The sequence below is a fragment of the Sinocyclocheilus grahami genome, unplaced genomic scaffold (assembly GCF_001515645.1).
Source record: "Sinocyclocheilus grahami isolate Dianchi unplaced genomic scaffold, SAMN03320097.WGS_v1.1 scaffold1059.1, whole genome shotgun sequence".
NCBI lineage: Eukaryota > Metazoa > Chordata > Actinopteri > Cypriniformes > Cyprinidae > Sinocyclocheilus > Sinocyclocheilus grahami.
Genome location: NW_015506238.1, coordinates 18,199 through 40,549, shown reverse-complemented (window position 1 = coordinate 40,549; position 22,351 = coordinate 18,199). Strand labels below are relative to the sequence as shown.

The 22,351-nt window shown below is 36.5% G+C and overlaps 1 protein-coding gene across 4 annotated transcripts in view; it reads left to right on the top strand.

The window, feature by feature from the left end:
* LOC107566214 (mitogen-activated protein kinase 9-like) overlaps window positions 1–22,351 on the top strand; it is a 45,329-nt gene that overhangs the window by 19,696 nt on the left and 3,282 nt on the right. For all 4 annotated transcript variants that reach the window (XR_001606487.1, XM_016251588.1, XM_016251586.1 and 1 more), the window contains exons 2-11: window positions 14,336–14,487; window positions 14,884–15,013; window positions 15,851–15,909; window positions 16,326–16,464; window positions 18,242–18,407; window positions 18,509–18,580; window positions 18,852–19,034; window positions 19,127–19,251; window positions 19,368–19,431; window positions 19,708–19,779. Coding sequence is in view for 3 of the 4 variants with exons in the window: in XM_016251588.1 (XP_016107074.1) it covers window positions 14,372–14,487; window positions 14,884–15,013; window positions 15,851–15,909; window positions 16,326–16,464; window positions 18,242–18,407; window positions 18,509–18,580; window positions 18,852–19,034; window positions 19,127–19,251; window positions 19,368–19,431; window positions 19,708–19,779 (1,126 nt within the window). In the remaining variant the exon portion in view is untranslated. The remainder of the gene's footprint in view (window positions 1–14,335; window positions 14,488–14,883; window positions 15,014–15,850; window positions 15,910–16,325; window positions 16,465–18,241; window positions 18,408–18,508; window positions 18,581–18,851; window positions 19,035–19,126; window positions 19,252–19,367; window positions 19,432–19,707; window positions 19,780–22,351) is intronic.

Sequence of the window (22,351 nt, the reverse complement as noted above, 5' to 3'; positions counted from 1 at the left end):
TTTTATTCTGGTTTTATCTAAACAATTTTTTTAACAACAGGGTATTGTAAATAACACAATTTTAGTAAAAGTCAATGACTGTGAGACTTGGATATTCTTTATTGAAAACATATTATGTAGCCTACATTTGAAAAACAGCCATGGGTAAAATGACCCCGTGGCAGTTCTAGTGTTAATATAATAATTTAAAAAATGTTATCTTTTTTTTAATCTAAAATTTCTTAATTCTAAATAAAATATTAATAAATACATATCTGATAATCCCAGGTTGATATGGCCACGCGGGTTTGTTTACGCATTAAATTTATGAGAAAGTTAAAGAATTTTAAAGCAAAGAGCTTCATTTTTTAAAAAACTTAGTTACAGTCATTTCTTAATTTATGCCAGGAGTTATGTAAATGAAAAACGAAGTCGAGATCGATATGAAGCTTGAGTCGTAGACCTTTTTAATGATGTATGTTAGATTATGAAGTTAATTGCATTCTTTAACATTAAAACTAGCAGTAACTCTGAACTCATGTAAACAAAGAACGCTTCTGTGCGCTGGCGTCCTCCCACAGGTTAAGAGATTTTAAACAAACACATTTAGTTATCAAAAAGAAACAATACACATTTTAATGCTATAAAAGTGTGCACATTGAGAGAAGTAAACAGCAGATGTTCATGTTAACAACTTGCGCAAACTGCTAATACACATATGCATTTGTTAATAAAACAAAAAAACATGCATGTTTTAATGCTAGAGAATAAAAGGAAATTAAATTAGTAGATATGGCCATGGAAAATATGTATTGCAAAATCATTGCTTTTGTGCCGTTTCATTTATATTTTGCAATTCTTTAATTTTGTTTGCAAAAAGCACATTTATTTTTTCTCAATACTTTCATTTTAATTTGCAAAACTTTATTATTTTGCATATATATGTGGCATTATATTGACTCCATAGTAATCCCATACCAAAGCGCCTCCTGCTGGCAGATAATTAATTTGCAAGTCTGTGGGAAACGCTGGTGTCTGTCAGCAAACATAAACAAAAAGCATGCTTCAGAACTGTTTTGAGAAGGTGCTTAAGTTTTGAGCCATGTATTATTACTCTAAATTAGGCTACTACTACTATTACTATCTTGTACCCTGCAATAATCATTTGCTCAAACTCACTTTTATGAGATGAATGGGGGAAAAAAAAGAAAATCGGCCAAACATATCGGCCAAAAAAATCTGCATCATATATCGGCCATCGGCTGCCCTGATTTCTAAATATCGGCATCGGCCAGTGAAAATCCCATATCGATCGACCTCTAGTCAGAGTGTTTACACTCTTTTTCTACACATGAAATATGAAAGCAATAGACATATGATTAGGACGATATATTTTCTGTATGTGTTTTGTTATGCGGCTTCTGGTATTTTTATAGCAATAAAGGATGTTTATGACTAGGCATGGGCCGGTATGAGAGTTTGACTTTGATAACCTTACAGATAACCTGATAGATAGATAGTCGTAACCTGTCTTTACAGCTCTAGAATGTGTTATTTCTAAATGACTGGGTAAAAAAAAAAAACCTTTCCGCTGAACACAATACATTTTGTTTTTGAGCAAAATAGAGAATATTAGGAACAGTAGAACAGTATTTTTTCTTTGATTTGTTACCTAAAAAGAAGAACCTTTTGTGTCTTAACCTAATCTGTAATTACAGTTATTTAATTTTAGTTATATAATTCATATACATATCATTTATATAATTTCATATAATTTAGCATGGGCATCGCTAGGCCATTTTTAGGGGGGCTATAGCTATGACTACTCAGCCCCCCTAAAATTTTGCGATTAGCTTCATAAACTGTACACACATTCGTGATCGCCTCAGTCCCCTTTACATTTCATATGAAAACGGCGGCAGACTTCGATCGGCTCCTCCCCGTCTTTCAGCGTGTTCTTTTTCAATCCGCAGACCGCAACGGCGCAGACCGCAAAGGCGCAGAGCGAGAAGAGGACAAGGTGTGTGTTTAACGATAAATTGATATAATATCTGCATCTGTGCAGTTCTCTTCTTTGTCATAAATACAGTTTACAAAATATAAATCGGTTCCCCATCTACTGTAGCCCAGAGGTGTAAATGTAATTAGTTACTGTACTTGAGTACAGGGTGTCCGCGGGGTCTTAAAGTATTAAAAGTTATCAATTTAGAGAAAATTAAGTTAACTTAAATGCCATTTTCCAAGGTATTACATTTTGTATCATCTTTTCATTATGTATATTTGTCCGAATAGTGGGGTTCTGTGTAGTTTATTTATGGAATCCCGCAAGATTTGACGTCATCTGTTATGGTGCTCACTGACTGATTCCACCGCCGCTAATAGCGGGTCTTGTTGATCCCGCTCTCGCTGAATTTCTGACCATTACCGCACGCTCCTATCCGCTCCCACGATTTTTGTCTGCTCCCGCAAGCATTCTAATATTGTATATAATTTTCGCGCATCAGGGCGCCGCTATCAATATGTGGGGTATTTAAATCCCCTTTGAATGAGCGCTCACAGTCGCAGTTCACGTTCACTTTCGATTTTGTGATTGCGTGCGCACTGTGTAAAGGGAGCACATCTTACAATAAAATATATTTGTCAATGACCTATGTGCTATATATAAAATATATTTGTCAATGAGCAATGATCTCTTGAGGAGCAAATCCTTCAACATCTTATCAGTTATCTCTCCTTACTTTTGACCTGTGATTAGTAAAATCTGACTTCTGCAGCTCGTGTTGAATGCAGGGTTGTTGTTTTTTTTTCCACGAAATTGGGCTGCTTTTAAACTGTTGCCATGGTTTGATTTTCCCCAGTGGGTTAAAGGTTTAAAATATTGCATAAATTACATTTGGTCGAAATGCTTGTACTCAAACTTTTTGCATTCTACCTGTAATAAAACTGTGCTACATGTTTTGGGCCACACTAGTAGGAAGCATTTGAACGGTGTTTATGATAAATGTGCATAACAGTGACTGTAAAATATGTATTTTAGGGATGGAAATTAAATTTTTATATTTGGGACATGGTAATTGCGCTACTTTGGGCAGTTTTTTTTTACTGGCATGGGCTTGGAATGCACAATTAAAATGCACAATCATTATTTTACCTTCCATAGGGCCTTTCGCACCGCGGGAACCTTTTCATAGTACCAGAACTAATTGTGGAACTACCCACTTTTTGGCATTTTGGCTATTTTAGTACCGGACTGCCTTTTTCAAGAACCAAATTAGCTCCTACTCCGGGTCTAACCAGCACAACTGGTACTAATCGTGACGTAAGTAAACATTGATTGACCAAACGCGTATGAAAACGCCCTCACCCGCCATGATTTAAAACGCCGTGTAAACATTGTGTCAACTTATTTCGCAAGTATGGAGAACAGCGATAGATAGACGGATGCTGAAGTGCAGGCACTTGTAGCAAATATAGCACTGCCAGTTGTCGTTGGAGATTCTTAATCCTCCTTTCCGTTCTTTCAATCGCTTTACGTATACGTCGACTTTCCATGTCCATTATTGTGAAACCCGCGAGGCACAACAAAAACACAGCTCCGATCACAGTGTCCTCCATCCTCCTGTTGTTAATGTTGTTCTTCTTTGTTTCTGTTGTTGAACGCCGCACACAAATGACGACGCTGTCGACCGGCTTACGTCACTTCTTAGTACACACTCTCGGTGCGAATACAACCCTTTAAATGGCACTGGGAAATAATTTGTGCAAAATCGTCCCTGTACTTTAGTACTGTACATTTAGTTCTGGAACTAAAGCGGTGTGAAAGGCCCTCATGATCATTCAGACCTGATCAGGTGCAGTACTGACACTCAAGTCTGCATCAAATCAAGCACTCCGTAATCAGTCAGATGTTTGTCATGAGAAGTGTTCCACAAAACAGCTATGGTTTGAGTTGATGTGACAAATACATCTTTGAATATACTGTGTGAGCTCATTATCCCGTTAGCTCGGAGAGCTTTATTTTCCCTCCTCAATCAATTTTGTCAGTTGTTTTCTTTATTGGTCTAATTCTTTTTTTCTTGTTGCATTGGGTAGTCACTCAATTAATTCTCTTGTGCTTCGTTCCCCCCATCTGAATTATGTTGTATTGATAAGGAGTTATCACAAATTAAGTCTGTTTAGTTGTGCATATCTTACAGTCAATATATAGTAAATGTAAGTTAAAATGTCACCAATGTAACTGGTTAAAACTTGGAGTGGCGATGAGGTCTTAAAATGTATGGAACGAGTCTTAAAAAAAGGTCTTAAAAGGTATTCAATTTAACTCCATGATTCCTGTATATACCCTGGAGTATCTTTTCGGATACTTTGTAGTTGTACTGAGTGTCAAAGATATTAGCAACTTTTACTCTCTACTTCTCTACATTTTTGAATGAGTATCTGTACTCTTTACTCCACTACATTTGAAATGAGTGTTGCAGTTACACATTACATTTAGCATGCAGCAGTTTATTTTTGCTACAAAAGACGTGATATTGCCTATTACAGGTCACTGAAAGTACTGCATCTTGTGCGTTTTGCCCTTACTCACCCAAACTTTTCATTAAGGCTACTTTATGTGAATGCGAGTGCCTTAGCAAGTATTTGCGAATCACAGGTGTTTTATATGTAAGATGAGGACATGACTGCAGCCGGCAATGAGGCCCAAACCAGCACATCCGTTGCAAGAAGGCAATTTAATATAAATTATTCAGAGATGAGATGAAAAGAAAATACCAAGTAAACTTTTATGAAGACAGTCAGTTCCCCTCAAACAGATTCATATAAACCCCCAAATCAATATTGAGGATTTTCTTCCAATAGTTTGTGCATCATGAACAGTGAGTGATCTGCCTGCTACAGTATTTTTCTCTGTGTGTCTGTTTTCAGCGTCTCTGGCCTGTGTCAACGGGCGTTTACAGACTTCATATTTTCACATAAATTACATTTTGGAAAATTATTGCATTGCAACTAGTGTTGGGCGATATGCTAAATTTTCATATCGTCCTATCGTCAGCCTGTGAAATCGCCGATACACGATATTATCGTGCTAATTTATGTAATTATTTACTTAGTTTCATCGCGAGAAAGTGAACCATCTCCAGCGTAAGGCTAAAAGCAGCCTAATATTTTTTAATATGACTGAATTTGTATTTAACCTGATAACAAATGAATAGAAACATCGTAAGTTACTAATTATAATGCTTACATTCCTCAGTTATTCAAAAAGCAGCTAACGTTACAGAAAACGAGCAAAGAACATTACATTACATTACCAAAGAACATCATCACAAGCTCAGTCTATCGCATCGCGCTCAGTGTGGAAAGGCCGTAACACTAAATAGCAGTAGATTATGGCAAATATGTAACTTTTAAAGAGCACTATTTATTGAAGAGCGCTTTACCATCTTGACCTTTTTAACCTTAACTTTTTTATTTTGCTAACCTTGAAATATTACATTAACCTCTTAACTGCTGATATCTGTCCGTTTTATTATGTTTACATCTTTCTGGGCCTTTAGTCCAAATTTGTGCTAATAATTATCATATGTTTACTTCAAATATCTTTAGAGAGGAATCTTTTTTTTTTTTTTTTACCCAAAATGAATTAGCATTATGGAGTGCTGACCTCTCACATGTAATTTATGTTTCATTCTTACTCGAAGCAGAGGGCGCTCTCGCGTAGAAATTCCTCAAGTAAGACTCATAAGAGTAATAAAATCATCATCAGTAGCGTAACTTAATGAAATGCAGATGGAGCACTCAACTTATGCTACAATGTGTTTTCTTTTAAAGAAAGAAATATCCTGTTATTTTTTGTATTCCTGCCACCAGTGTTGCATCAGAAAGACTTTTCAGTTCTTCGGGAAACAGTCAGACAGTTTTTTTTGCTACAGCTTGAAATCAAATAAACTAAACATGCTTGTCTTCCTTCATTAAAATGTACCATACGCAGAGAATGTGGAAAATAAAAAAGTTAAAATAGCTACTTGTGCCTTGTGGATCTTTTGTTTATCATTGTTTATTAGTATCTGATTGCCGTTAGTGTAATTGTTCCTTTTGTATGCACTGGTGCAATTCACTGGCTAAAAAACAAACTAAAGATGAATTTTAGAGCCCGACCGATATATCGTTTTGCCGATATTATCGGCCGATATGAGCCTGTCGCCAATATATCGGTATCGGCGAATCTGCCGCCGATATGAAATTTTTTTTTACAGAACATATAATGCAGATAAAATGCTTGAAATGGTGTAATTACTTAGTTTGTCCAGCGCTCCATTGTTTGCTACTGGCGACCTGAATGAAACGCTTTAAAGCTTAAGTCAATGGAAAACCATTGAAATTTTGAACGGCCATATCTCCGTAACGGCGCGGCGAATCCGCACCAAATTCGGGGGATCTCTTCAGCTCAAGGAACCCTCTCGTACGCAAATCGAGTGTATGTCTCGAGGCCCTCTTTCGAATGAGACCACCCCCGCGTGGATAGCCCCCGGGGTTCAGGAGTTTTGGCTGGTTAAATTCGTGGTCCGGCGCCAACCGATCTAGTGATCCCGGGGGGCTACCGACGCGCGGAGGGTGGAGTCCGAGAGGGCTCCTCGAGCTAAAGGGATCCCCCGAATTTGGTGGAGATCCGCCGGCGCGTTCGTGAGATAGTGACACCAGTCAACACTTTCAAATAAAATAATGGCGTTTTTTAAGAATTAAAAATAATCTGATTTTGGAGTTTGACAATGAACACATTGCAACCATGCTTGGGACGGCCCACATAAACGAGCAAAAATGCTTTACATGTCTTGAAATAATAATTTCTAAACCTTAAACATTGACTGTCAGTCTTTATTCACCTGTTTCTCGTTGTTTCACATTAAAATTAATTAAAGTAAATAGTGTAAATTACTTCGCTAATGTCATAGAGTGTTACAACGTGCCCCATCTGTGCAACTGGAATTTAAAACTGGTTAGTGTCTTCTGCTAGTAATCAAAGCATTAAAAAACTATCTGAACTGATAAATAACAGATTGGAAATAAAAACAATAGCAGATTTTTTCTAATTTTAAATGAATAATAAAAACTGAGATAAATTTACTTAAGCCAGAATTTAAATGTTACTATGCTCAAATAAATATTCAAACCATGTGTTACAACTAACACCCCGTTACTTTGTGCATCGCACTCATCGCAAGTTTATTGTTAAATTGTTAAATGCCCTTGCATATCTCTGTCACCATTATAAGTGTTTGATCACCACATTTGAGTGATCATTGCAAAAAATGTGTTTATGCATATTTATTCTGTTTATGTATATACTGTATTCTATATATAGTACCAGTCAAATGTTAGATTTGGGAAACTATGGGAAAGTGTCCAAGCTTTTGACTGGTACTGTACTATAATATACACAAAGAATATCGGCCGATATATCGGTATCAGCCTTTTTTACGCCCTAATATCGGTATCGGCCCCAAAAAAACCATATCGGTCGGGCTCTAATGAATTTGTCTATAGCATTATTTATTTTTTCAAGATTTCTTTAGATATCATGATATTTCGTTATTGTGAATTATTTTGGCCATTGTAATTGTGTAGTGAATAATCTGATATAGTGACAGCCCTAATAGTGGTATAGTTATACATGGAGTTGTGTCTGGTAACAAGGAACATGTAGGTTCTGATTGTAAACATGCCTCAAATTGTGATGTTTCAGTCATTGATTCCTGTGTCAGGTGCTATATTAGGCTGGGTTTTCATGCTGAACACTGTGATGCTGCGTCTCTGCTCCATTACAGTATTGGATTATTAGACCTGCTTTAAACAGATAATGTTTACCCATGATGAAATTGGATCTGACGGCTTTAAGGAATCAGCTTAACAATTTTAAAGTCCCTGGTCATTAAAGCTTTTCTTTACTATGTCAGTGCCAGCTTTGTCTATTATTGACGTTAAAGTGGTCTATCTACATCACCTTAGCCTGGTTTTGTTTACTGATAATGAGTCACCAAGGGATGTTACTTTGCCTTCTTGAATGCATAATGGAAGTCGCAAATCACTTTGAGGTTTTGCTAAATAAAAAAGGCACAAAAAAAATCAGAAAGAATGAATCCCACAGGAGAACCTGTTTACAAGGTAACATGATATTTCTGATATTCGATGGCATCTCCTCTAAAAAGACAAAGTTCAGTGTTTGCTGTGTTGTAGTTTCTGCTTTTGCTTTCAGAAGAGAAAGAGAAGAGAGGACATGAAAGGAAAACAGAAGATTCAAAGCCCGAAGTGAGTTTGTAAGATGATGTTTGCATCAGTGCATTGAGAGAAAGCTCATTGAAATAATGAGAGGAAGTAAAGAGTAAAAGTAACTAGATTCATACAGTTTCTCAAAATATTTTTATGCTGTATCTACACTAGGCACGTTGAAGCACTACAATGACTTGAGGCTGTGTTCACTGGATGTGTAAAAAGGATCTTTTCAAATCCATTTCTCCTGTTGGTGGAAGTAGTGCAAGCACGTTGTACATCAGAAATAAAATTAGGCATCCATTTATTGTCAGTGATTCTGCGTTATAAAAAGCAACACGTTCATCATACAGTTTCTCAAAATATTTTTATGCTGTATCTACACTAGGCACGTTGAAGCACTACAATGACTTGAGGCTGTGTTCACTGGATGTGTAAAAAGGATCTTTTCAAATCCATTTCTCCTGTTGGTGGAAGTAGTGCAAGCACATGTTGTACATCAGAAATAAAATTAGGCATCCATTTATTGTCAGTGATTCTGCGTTATAAAAAGCAACACGTTCCTTGTAGACAGCATTTGAAATAATTGATTTCATCTTTTCTCTTTATTCTTTTAGTTTTTAATGTTTTATTTTTTTCCCTTTTATTTACTACTTTAAAAAATAGTATAGAACTTTATTATTCACCATTTATCAGCCAACATTTTAGTATTTGCGCATCTGATCATTTAGAAAATTAATACTTTGTTAAAGGCCGTCAGTGTAGCTGCCCAGTGTACTGTGTTCCCAACGGTGTCTTTTTGGCCAATTGAGATTGTTGAATATGTGGTGAAGTCCATCTGTGAGAGATAACTCTGACTGGCTGTTTAGCTTAGCAAACTAGTGCAAGAGAAGGAAAGTGACAAAAGCATGCGAATGATGAAGAGGACAAATGGTAAGCTGCTTTGTTTATGGTTTGTATATCCACAGTCTTGTTTCCCTTTTTGAAATCTTTTTGAAATCTGAATATAGACTACTCCCACCTGCTGGTATAAAGAGTAATTTCCTCTCACACTATCCATTTGGCCGTTGGGAGTAGGGATGGGTGATATCTTATCGTTTGCAATATACCGGCAAAAATTCTCCCCACGATAAGAATTAGTTTCCCCGCGATAATAACGATAAAGTCTAGTTGTTGACACATTTCTGTGTGCGGCAATGCGGAGTGACAATGCGGAAGGCGGACGTGAAATTGAGGAGGAATAGCCTATATCGCTAAATTAGGAGCTCGAGCTCCTTTTACCAACCTGTAACTGATTTGGTTAGGGCTGTACAGTGCACAAAAAATCGGTTTGAATAAATGTACTACAGGAGCACGTGTGCGATAGTTTTGCATGTGTATGAGCTTGTTTACAAACCTGTTGTCCAACAAAGATATAATTTATTGACATGCTTTTTCTCCAAATTAACTTAACATAGTTGAGTGTTTGAAATACTTCTTTTTGTGACCAGACGGGGTTTCATATTACAGAATGATAGTATTATATACAGTGATAAAGGCCATGTGGATTAACATTGCATTATAAACAGGGCTGGATTGGTAATTGGGCATACTGGGCATTTTCCCGGTTGGCCGACGCACTTTAAGGGCTGACAGAAGGTTTGTTTTTTATTTTATTTATTTATTTTTGCCGAGGACCATAACGCATGAACAGCGAGCAGCCAGTGACCCATTGGTTTGTCTCCTGTATTGACAGCGTAAACATCCAATCACAATGCGCTATAGATGGAGCGATTAAGTAATTTGCTCCATCTATATAAAGATCGCTTCACCCCAACTTCTTCCTCATCGGCTTTTCCCACGTTTTCACAGCAGCATTATCAAGAAAAGGCTTGCTCTGCGGTAAAGTGATGTGGGCCAAAGAGCAAGGCAGGAGGAGAAGAAGAGAGTAGTTGAATCTGTAAAGTGCTTGATAGGGACTCGCAGGCATCTAACCTATCCTAATGTGTGCACGTGCCATGAGTGTAGAATACGAAAACACTTTTTAATAAAACGTAAATTCGTCCTCCGTGGTTTCTTTTGGCCAAGTCAAGTGTGTTCATAGAGGTTTCCATGGGCCAATGAATCTAGATTTTAATTAAAAAAAGAAAGATTCTTATCCAAAACAACTATATGCAATGATACATATCTTGCCAGTTAAACATTTTTTGAACAGTAAGATTTTTAATGTTTTTTAAAGAATTCTCTTCTGCTCACCAAGCCTGCATTTATTTGATCCAAAGTACAGCAAAAGCAGTAATATTGTGAAATATTTTACTATTTAAAATAACTGCTTTCTATTTGAATATATTTTAAAATGTAATTTATTCCTGTGATCAAAGCTACATTTTCAGCATCATTACTCCAGTCTTCAGTGTCACATGATCCTTCAGAAATCATTCTAATATGCTGATTTGCTGCTCAAGAAACATTTCTGATTATTATTATTATTATTATTATTATTAGCGATGCACCAATACCACTTTTTCCAGTACTTGCCCGATACGATACTTTTATTTTTGGTACTTGCCGATACCGAGTACCGATACCAATATTTTCATTGCATTTGTAAATTTTTTAAATATTAGGTACAGAAACCAAAAGAGTATGTATAATGTTAGTTGGTTAACTTAATTTATCAAATAGATAGTCAAACCAAAATTTATTCAGACACCTTCAACATTTCTCACGTTATCACAGTTTATTCGCTATAGTTTAGAAAATGGTAATAAAATCGGACAAAAACTTGCAGTTAAACTGAGTCAGAACAAATTCAGCTTTTTCTGGAATCGTTTTTAATGGTTAAATAAAATTTTATTAATCAAAAAGCATGTCTAATTAATTAAAATCATGAAACTTAAACAATTTAACATCAATTTATTAAAAGTTTAACAAAAATTACATGTTTAGGGCCTTATGAAATGTTTAAATTTTTTCCAAATTCTGATTTAGCATGTCTAATTATTTGAAAGCATAAAAACAAGTTTAATTTATTCTTACAATAGCCTTATGATTTTTTGCTCAGAAATTCTGTGTTGTGTATTTACATTTTTAAGGCATGAAATATTCATTTAATCTATCTTTTAAGTAATGAAAATTAAACATTGTATTTTTTGGAAAATAAAAGTCATTTAATATTACAATTAAAACATTGAAGAAATATTGTATGATTATTCCTTAAAAAAAGGTTTTAATCATTTTAGTAGTAGCAGTAGCAGCCTATTACGTACATTTTTATTCTTACAATAGCCTTATGATTTTTTTGCTCAGAAATTCTGTGTTGTGTATTTACATTTTTAAGGCATAAAATATTCATTTAATCTATCTTTTAAGTAATGAAAATTAAACATTGTATTTTTTGGAAAATAAAAGTCATTTAATATTACAATTAAAACATTGAAGAAATATTGTATGATTATTCCTTAAAAAAAGGTTTTAATCATTTTAGTAGTAGTAGTAGCAGCCTATTACGTACATTCTACTGAACAATAGTAATATATTTCTGCCACAATGCCTTCAAGTTAAACCAAACTTATATTTTGACGGGTTGCCGTGAATACATTTCTGTGTGTATATGATATGAGGATAGTTTTACTCAAATGAAACGGTCAAATGCTCATGAAGTGACTCTCAGAGCAGTTCTGGAGATGTTGTTCATGTATTTATGTCCTCATTTAGTGAGATGGCAGACGCTAAAATCACCGCAAGCGTCACGTGCGCTTCAGTACAAGTAGTAAACCGTTGGGGGGTCGGGCCGCCCCCCTAATATAATGGCAGGGGAAACACTGAGCTTCCCCTGGAACTTACGCAATCGGCAACCGGCCGTTTTTGTCTTATTGCAAGCAACTCATCTCTGTTCTGGACTTGCACAAACTGTGTTGCAATGCAATCGTTTTCCAAAATGTAATTTATGTGAAAATATGAAGTCTGTAAACACCCGTTAACACAGGCCAGAGACGTTGAAGACGGACGCACAGAGAAAAATACTGTAGCATGCAAATCACTCACTCTCAAAGTGAAAGTAAAATGTGCACGCCGCTTTTAAGCTATTTAAAAGTGAAGGAAAGCGAGGAAAAGAGGGAAAATTCAAATGAACTAAAAACAAACAATTCCTTTTCGAATTCCGAATTGCCGCTATTTGAAAGTGAAAGTAAAATGTGCATGCTGCTTTTACAAGCTATTTAAAAGCAAAGGAAAGCATGGAAAAGAGGGAACGCCCCCACGGTGATGCCGGTATTACCGGTGTTGTCACACGTTGATTAACCGGTGGGAAAATTTCCTCACCGTCACAATCCTAGCGTGATACTTACTTTGTCTGTCTGAAGTATGGACGTTTGCGCATGAAGCGTTGGTATCGATCCCTCTTTCAGAAGCAATCTTTGCTCAACTCCAGCGCCGAACTGACCCTCGTTTGTGAGGCAGTCCGGCATAAAATGTTACCACAAACGAATAGGACTTTTCCGGGTTTTATTCCGGGACATTTCCTTCGAAAATTAAATTTAACCACAGTGTCCTCAGCGGTCTATGGAGACTCCTATGTTCGTTGGTGCATCCCAACCAGTGTTGGGGAGTAGTTACATGTACGTAATTTAATTACAAAATAAATGTAACTGTAATCAGGGACTCAATTCCTGGATTTTTTTCTCATTTTGTCTCTCATAGTTGAGGTATACCTATGATGAAAATTACAGGCCTCTCTCATCTTTTTAAGTGGGAGAACTTGCACAATTGGTGGCTGACTAAATACTTTTTTCCCCCACTGTATATATATTAATTAATTATCCTGCCGCACTTCATCTCTTTCCCCATTTACAACAGCACCATAAACTGCACATGAAGTGTGTTGCAGAAGTATTGACAGACCTGAAAGTCTTTTTTTTTTTTTTCTTTCTTTTCTTAAAGGGGTCATATGATGCGATTTCAAGTTTTCCTTTCTCTTTGGAGTGTTACAAGCTGTTCGTGAATAGATAAGATCCCTGAAGTTGCAAAGACTAAAGTCTCGAAACCAAAGAGATATTCTTTATCAAAGTTAAGACACCCCTAAAACGGCTCGTTCTAACACGCCCCCACATATCTAGGTCACTATGTGGGAATATTTGCGTAATGCCGCCCAAATGTGCACGCAAAGAAAGAAGGTGTAGATTCAGTATCCGCAGTTAGTGTTGAAGCAGCGATGTCAGGGAGACGCTGTGTGTTTCTAGGCGAAAGCAAAAGCACTTTATTTGGCCTTCCGAAAGTAGATGCATTTAGGAATCTTTAAGATCACTTACAACAGAACAGCAATGCATTTTATGGACGACTGTTTCATGAACCTAGGAGAGGAGGTAATTCTGACTTTGCTATGACAATCTGGCGCTTCTGAATCAGCGACTGTAAGTATGTTTTGTTACTAGTTTGTATTTGCTATTGACTGTTCAAATGCGGAGTTTTGCACATCGTGTGTGTGTGTGTGCGCGCGCGCGTGTGTGTGTGTGTGTGTGATTGTTACACCAAATACACAAAATAATGATCTTTAAAAAAGCATCATATGACCCCTTTAAAGTAACCACTGTTTAATAAAAAAGGAAAAAAGCCATTTTATGTTGTTTTTCTCCCTGATGTACCGAAAACATACCAAACTGTAACTTCAAAATCGAGGTGTGTACCAAACCATAATTTGTGTACTATTACAAACCTAAGGGTTAGTTCAAATCCCTTACTGTAATTAACTGTAGCTAATTAGAGAAGCGAGAGAAGGATTGCTCAGTCAGTTCAGGGAAATGTGAAGCATAGACATCATTCGTTTGTGGTTTTTGTGTTTGTTTAAATGCATTAAGAATGGCTTGCCAGTGGACCATGGCTTTTATCTTTGTGCTCGATCACTGGCTTGACTCTCTAATGGAATCCTATAGGTATCCTGTGTCATTCAGTATGGCTATGCATTACATCTGATTCTCCTTGGATGAGTCATCGGTAATGTCACATCCCACACACGGGGGACACGGGGGAGTGAGCTCAGTGTGCAATCATCACTGCTACATCTCGCATCATCTCTTCATCACTCTCATGTAATGTGCTCTTTCTCTCTCAGGTTTGATTCATCTAGAGGCACTCAGTGGGAGGAGCCATGACCGAGGGGGAGGGGCAGTTCTACAGCGTGCAGGTGGGTGACTCCACCTTTACAGTGCTCAGAAGGTACCAGCAGCTCCGCGCCATCGGATCCGGTGCCCAGGGTATCGTCTGGTGAGTGCGCGGCTGGAATTAACAGTTTTATCTGCCTCCATACTAATGATGTCATCATCCCATTAGGCATTGCCTGTCTCCATTTGTCATGAGCGCAGCAGATGCGTTTTTGTAATTGACCTGAATGTCTCATTAGAGATTTGGAACCCTGATTTACAGCTGCTGTAATGAGAGGGATTTTACAGCTAGCTGCATGTCTATATTGTTTACTGCAGGAGATGGACACTAAATGTCTGCTACCATAATGACATACAAAAGGGCATTTAAAAGTGAATTGAGGTATAATAGGACATCATAAATGCATAAATATGGATGTGAATCATACTTGAACTAATGATGGTAACTACAATGATGATTGTGATAATGTCAGTGTGCCCATTTTTCTGCCCCATTAAGCTCCGCTCTGGACACTGTACTTGGCATCCCAGTCGCTGTGAAGAAACTGAGCCGACCCTTTCAGAACCAGACCCATGCAAAGAGGGCTTACAGAGAGCTGGTTCTGCTCAAGTGTGTTAATCACAAGAATGTACGTCCCCTTAACAGTGCACTCTTCCATTCAGAAGTATGCTTTGAGGCTGCGGCAACTGATTTGGTCAGGGCTATCACACCTACAGGCTGTTTTTGCTGGGATGTCAGAACTATGTCACACGCACCGGTTAAGAATGTCAGAGAGGTGACAGACTGAGCAACTACCTCCTGACATTTCTCTCCAATTTCCTGTCACTGAACGGCCTATTTTGGCTGAGAAAACAATATGAAGTTAAAAATAAGAACAGAAGTCCTACATGAACGTATGAGCTCAATTCAGATGTAATTCTTGGAAATAACATTACCCTTAACTTAAAAAAAATAATGTTTTGAATCCAAAATAGGTTGTTTATATGATTCAAGAAATTTGTGAAATTAAGATGTTGAGTAGTCCATGAATGTTAGCATTGTAATTTTACTATTGTATTGTAAAAATTGTATTATTATTATTATTATTGTAATTAAATACTTCAATAAATATTCAGCATTGTATTATAATACAGTTAGAATGTTTAGTATGAATTTACATTTAATATACTGGTAATTACTGTTAATAATAGCTTGTATAGAAAATACACAGAATAATTCAAAACTTTATAACGACTCTGAATTGAAACGCAGTATAAATGTTGTACATGATATTTTTTCCATTAGCTCTTTTTGATTAATCAGCAACCAGTAAGCTTATTTGGTTAAATGATTCATTTGATAGCTGCTAATTGGCCAGTGACTGTTGCTTATGACTTAAAAACAGGTAATGAGACGTTGGCCTTTGTCAAGCTGATTGTTATGTGTAGATTAGTCCAGATTTATTTTCTCATCCTTTCCCTTCCAGATCATCCATTTGCTTAATGTCTTCACACCCCAGAAGTCATTGGAAGAGTTTCAGGATTTGTAAGTTTTGAGTTTATAAATTCATGTGTTTATGCTGACCTTGTCATTTAGTGTAAGCTGAGTTTGTATGGCCGTAGGGTGTATTGGTCCTTTGGCGTTATTAACATTCATAGTTTTGCTGAGACCACAATGCACTCTCAAGAGGAACTGATGAATTACGCTGTCCTACTGCTGCGTGTGATAATTATAGCTTTAGAATAGAAAATTATATGTTATTAAATCAAGATTAATTACAAATCCTGACAACAGCACTTCTGTTACTGTGTTTTATAGAAGTGTTGCTGACACTATTAAGCATTAAGCTTGGGGTCTGGGGTTTTTATATGCTAGTCAGTACTATGCATGTAAGGATTTGTAAGAGATCATTTGAGTTATACGTGGGCACAGGAAACTGTCAAGAATCTGGTTTCTCTCAGGTACTTGGTAATGGAACTGATGGACGCTAGCCTTTGTCAGGTGATCCATATGGACCTGGACCATGAGAGGATGTCTTACCTGCTCTACCAGATCCTGTGTGGCATCAGACATCTACACTCAGCTGGCATCATTCACAGGGTGAGATGTTCTCTGTGGCAAGTTTATTATCGGTAACTACAACTCGTATGACAATTAAGTAAATACAAGGCTAAAATAATTAGAATTAAATAACAGAAAATTTAAAGAAATGTTAACTAACCTTTATTTTTTTGTTGTAGTTTTTGGTGCTCTGTAAATTATCAAATTTAGCAATAAAATAAAATTTAAAATAAAAGTATCCCACTTATTAGCGTGGCTACTTAAATGTAGTTGAAATGTCGATTTGAGTGAAATTATTTCATTTTGTGAGAAGTTAGCGAAACTATGTAAAAAAAAAAAAAAAAAAAAGTTTGATTATACAGTTCATTGGTCATTATGCTAAAATATGTAACTTCATATCATAATGCTGCCATTGCCATTGATCAGATTCAAACCTTCCAGAGAGCCATGTCACAATTGTACAGTGATTAATGTTAACTTTCACTCTACTCTACTTTTACTAAAACTACACCTAAGAAAAAAACAATTGAGAAACTGATGTGAAAACTAATGAATGCTAAATTTAACTGAACATAGAATGGAAATTAAAATGTAACTAAATTAAAATTTCTAAACTATTTATTTATTCATTCATTTAGCAGACGCTTTTATCCAAAGCGACTTACAAATGAGGACAACAGAAGCAATCAATTGTAGTATTAAAACAACTAAAAACAGATCCAAAACTAAAAGCTAAAACTTTATAAATACTACTTATACAGATTTTAAAAGTAAAGAGATTAAATAAAAATGGCAAATGCATACAACAAAATTTCAAAACTTAACATTTAAATGAAAAACAAAAAATAAATCTAAAAACAATTCAAAATATGAAAGAACAAAAGGTATGAGTATAATAATGATTCTAACATAACACTAAGCCAAACACCAAAAAAACAACTACATGTATGTGTATGTACAACCATACACGCATACGTATACGTATACATATATATATATATATATATATATATATATCAATTCAAAATATGAAAGAACAAAAGGTATGAGTATAATAATGATTCTAACATAACACTAAGCCAAACACCAAAAAAACAACTACATGTATGTGTATGTACAACCATACACGCATACGTATACGTATACATATATATATATATATATATATATATATATATACATTTTTTTTCCATTTAGTTTGTTGAAGTATTAAAATAACTCAAATGAAATAAAACTAAAACTTAATAAAAGACCTAAAAGCCACAAACTTTAATTCTGATGTCATGTGGTCTTTAATAACCGGCGTGGACCTGTACAGATGTACTATAATACGTACAAACTATAATAACCTTACTCTGTGGGTCTGACTGTTGACAGACTCTCACTGTTGTAATATGAAGCTTTGGGTTACTGGAAAAAAAGTGGATGTTGCTGGAATACTGCTTCTAAATGTATTAAAGTTTAAGTGGTATCTGCATTAATAAAGCAATAACATTACAAAACTATTTGTATCTTACGTCTGCATGTGTAATTGTTCTCTTCTAGTTGTTTATAAGATGCTGTTCATATGTAATCGGAGCAACCAATTAACATCTCAAGAAACCAATTTGTTTAGTACATGCATTGTAAAATAGCCAGCTACAATTATCATTTGTATCCTATGGTTTGTACCAAATGTTTTCTTTAAATAAGTGAAGACCAAATCCAGCATGACACATCACCAACTGTGTTCTCTAAATCATTTTACTTTACAATATATCAACGCCTGAGATGTTTTTCAGCATGACAGTATGAAATTGTCATCTCTGCCCCTCAGGATCTGAAGCCCAGTAACATCGTAGTGAAGTCTGACTGCACCTTAAAGATCCTAGACTTCGGGCTGGCCAGAACCGCCTGCACTAACTTCATGATGACGCCCTACGTAGTAACCAGATACTACAGAGCACCAGAGGTCATCTTGGGCATGAAATATAAGGAGAATGGTAAAACTTTTTTTTTTTTTTTTTTCCCCGTAATACTCTTGAAAATCTACGGAGAGATCCAAATAAAATTGTGGTATTAATATTTGATTGTGTTTTGCCAGTTGATATCTGGTCGGTGGGTTGCATCATGGGTGAGATGGTCAAAGGAAGTGTCATATTCCAGGGCACTGATCGTATCCTCTTTACTATTGAACTTTAGCCTTTCCAACATATTCACTTGTGAAAATGTACAAACTATGCATTTTTATAAATGCAAATTAAAACATTCATGATATGTAAATTTGTGTATGCTTATGTGTGTGTGTGTATATGTGTGTGTGTGTATATATATATATATATATATATATCCCAGTGTCTGTCCTAGTGACTGAAAGAAAGCTGTTTTTAATTTTATGTGAATTTATACCCTTTCACCTATATCTCCTTTGACCGAGTTAATCTCAGATATTGACCAGTGGAATAAAGTGATTGAGATTCTGGGAACCCCCTCTCTGGAGTTTATGAATCGTTTAATGGAGACTGTAAGGAACTATGTGATGAACAAACCCCAGTTTCCTGGAGTCAGTTTTAACGAGCTTTTTCCCGATTGGGCCTTCCCTTCAGAGACTGAGCATGACCAGATCAAAAGTAAGACATCCAAAGTTTTCTTCCACATCTGTTAATGGTGTACTTTAAACAATTGCTTTGACGCATGACGTTTTACATCATTCCTAACGTAGCTAGTCAAGCACGAGACCTGCTGTCCAAGATGCTGGTAATCGACCCAGAAAGCCGCATCTCTGTGCAGGAGGCCCTCAGTCACCCTTACATCCATGTGTGGTACGACCCAGCCGAGGCCGATACGGTCAGTGCACCCCTAACCTTTCATATTTCCTTGTCCTGTCCAGCCCAGTTGAAACTGTTTTACAGGGGACATTTTTTAAATGACTAGGATGTATAATGATTGTTTTATGTGTTCAGCCTCCACCGCAGATATCAGACAAGCAGTTGGAGGAGCGGGAACACAGCATTGAGCAGTGGAAAGGTACAAACGCCCTCTACTGTCACTACCTCCTGCTGAGCTATAAGCTTCTTGTAGAAAATGAATGCCTACAGCAGAAATGATTACTGTGGTGAATTGATCCAAGATCATTTGCATTCTCATTTGTTCTAAAGTAATGGAATAGTTTTTGAGTCTTGACCCTAAAAGTTTGTGATCTAAATGTGTGCTGAAGGGATGAATAGTATTTAGTGATTTGTAAAATGATGGAAAGACGCAAAACTCTGTTTATAGTTTCTTGGGGTTTTTCCCTCATTACAGAGTTGATTTATAAAGAAGTAATGGACTGGGAGGAGAGGAACAAGAACGGAGTGCTGAAAGAGGAGTGTTTAGGTGAGTCACTTGTATAAATGTGAAAACCGTGAATATATGTGTCTGTCTCTGTCTAGTTGACAATGATTAGTGGGAAAACTGACAGAAATTGTGTAGTATTTTTGACTTTGGACTGTAAATAGATAAAAAAAAATCCAGATTAATTGATTGAAATTGTGCCATACCAAGCAAACAAATACCTTCACTTTCATTAAAAGTCCCATTCTAAGTCTAATTTATTAATTAAAAAATTAGTGGTTAAAGGTGCATTCAGTAGTTTGGTGCTAATTTAATAGGTTTAACACCTTAAGACAAAAAGTTAAAAGTTTTGTGAAGAGTAATTAGAATAATGTACACTCTTGTGAGACTACTAGGGCGGGGCGATAAAACGGTAATGATAATTACCACGCTATAATTTTCCTAGATAAAATGATAACAAGAGTTCGATAAATATGTTTATACGCCAAAAGTGGATTGAAACCGTGCTACTCATTTGAACCGCACCACACAGACCATTTATCTGATCAGCTCAAAGTTCAAACGGCAGCACAGTGCGAGCTCACTAGAGCAGATGCGTTTACTCGCTGATATGTCTCGGTCATACGAGCACTAAACGGTGCTGTGAGATCCAGTGTGAAGCGTTTGAATTTAGCGAAGAACACAAATGACTCACTGATTTAAACTAGTTTAAAGGCAGATGAAATAGCACTGACAAACAAGTGAAACTGTGCACACCGATGCTGTCAGAAGGCTTTTCAATCGACAAATTAACATAATTTACCGTGGATTTACTGTAGTAGCACTAACTGCACCATGCTATTGTGGCAGAAATTTGGGATATTCATATCAAATTTGATTATATTATTAATGTAGATGTATTAAATGTATTAAAGGAGTAATTGCACATAATTACAGTATTTTGTGTGATTAAGCTATAGCGTTTGTGCGTTTATACTAAATGTATTTAGACTACTGTTTTTCATACAAATACCTAGAAACCATATAGTTACATTTTTACCATGATATTGAGGTGCTGTATGTGTGGTTTTAACTGTGGTTATCATGATCTAAATGTATGCGGTCATGGAAGACTAATGGTTAATGTTAATAAAACTCAAACAGTCAGAATACATCTGCATCCTAATTCAAGCTACTGTCAAATGTGCATTTCTAAGAGATAAAAAAAATGTAATGCTATTAATACTGCAGCCTGCACTGCAAACTGTGCTGAAGATGTACACATCATTAAAGTCGCAAACCTGATTCATGATTTGAAAGTCATTACAACATGCAGAAACTTAGAAATTAATTTTTCTATTAAGATGTCAGGAAAAGTGTAAAGAATTCAAAAACATGAATTGTTGTCTTGTTCTGACCATAAAGAGTAGTTTAACACCACAGTTAACGGTTTGGTTTCTACAGCTTTCACTCAGGAAAAAGAAATCTGCCTTTAAAGAATTAAAGATTTGAAATTTATTGTGATAATTATCGATATAGAGTGATATGAAAAATGATATTGTGATAATTTTTTTGGCCATTTCGCCCTGCCCTAGACTGTGCTCATAGTTTTGCATTAAAAGTGCTTTAAAGGGGTCATATGATGCGATTTCAATTTTTTCTTTCTCTTTGGAGTGTTACAAGCTCTTGGTGCATAAAGAAGATCTGTAAAGTTGCAAAGACTAAAGTCTCAAATCCAAAGAGATATTCTTTATAAAAGTTAGGAGTCAACCACGCCCTCCTAAAACGGCTCGTTCTAACACGCCCCCACATGTCTACGTCACGATGTGGGAAGATTTGCATAACGCCGCCCAAATGTTAACGCAAAGAAAGAAGGCATAACTTTTATTCTCGCTGTAGTATTGTTGTTGCCGCTGCCGCCATGTTGTGAAGGTGCTGTGTTGTTTCGTTGTGAAAGCGAAACTACTTTGTTTGAGAAAAAAAGAGGAAGATATCCGCTTCGTCATGCCTAGAGCTGATCCGTGCTGGTCGCTGAGGAAATAAATCAACTTAGCGCTGTGGATCACCGGGTCGGCTTTCACTGTGGACAAAGCCCGGGGTCGTCACATGTGGTTGCCGCAAGCCTTCCGGACGCTTCTTCGTCGAATCCGCCAGCCGCACCGTTCTCAAGCCCGCAAGCCTCTGCTCACTCAAGCCCGCCGTGTGTGACGCTGTGTTTCGTTGTGAAAGCGAAACTACTTTGTCTGGCCTTCCAAAAGAGGGACACGACAGTGGTTAAGTTGTATTTACAACACTGTTCCAGAACAGTTCAACCCAAATATTCAGATGTGTGCAGTGCATTTTATGGAGGACTTGTTTCCTGATCCTGGAATAGTAGACTACAATGCCGTCTGTTCTGTTTTGAGCAGTAGGGGTGGAACGGTTCGCGGAAAAAAATCGAACCGTACAGTTCTCCACACACGGTTCGGCACGCGCTAGGACCGCGGTTCAATTTAAATCTGACAACGCATCTGTAATATGGTTTGCTATAAATAACACGTAAAACAAACAGGGTTCGGCTAATATATGTTTCGGTTGATGGATGCGCATTCTGGCTTCCCAATACATTACAACAACAGCGATGGAAAAAAAAAAA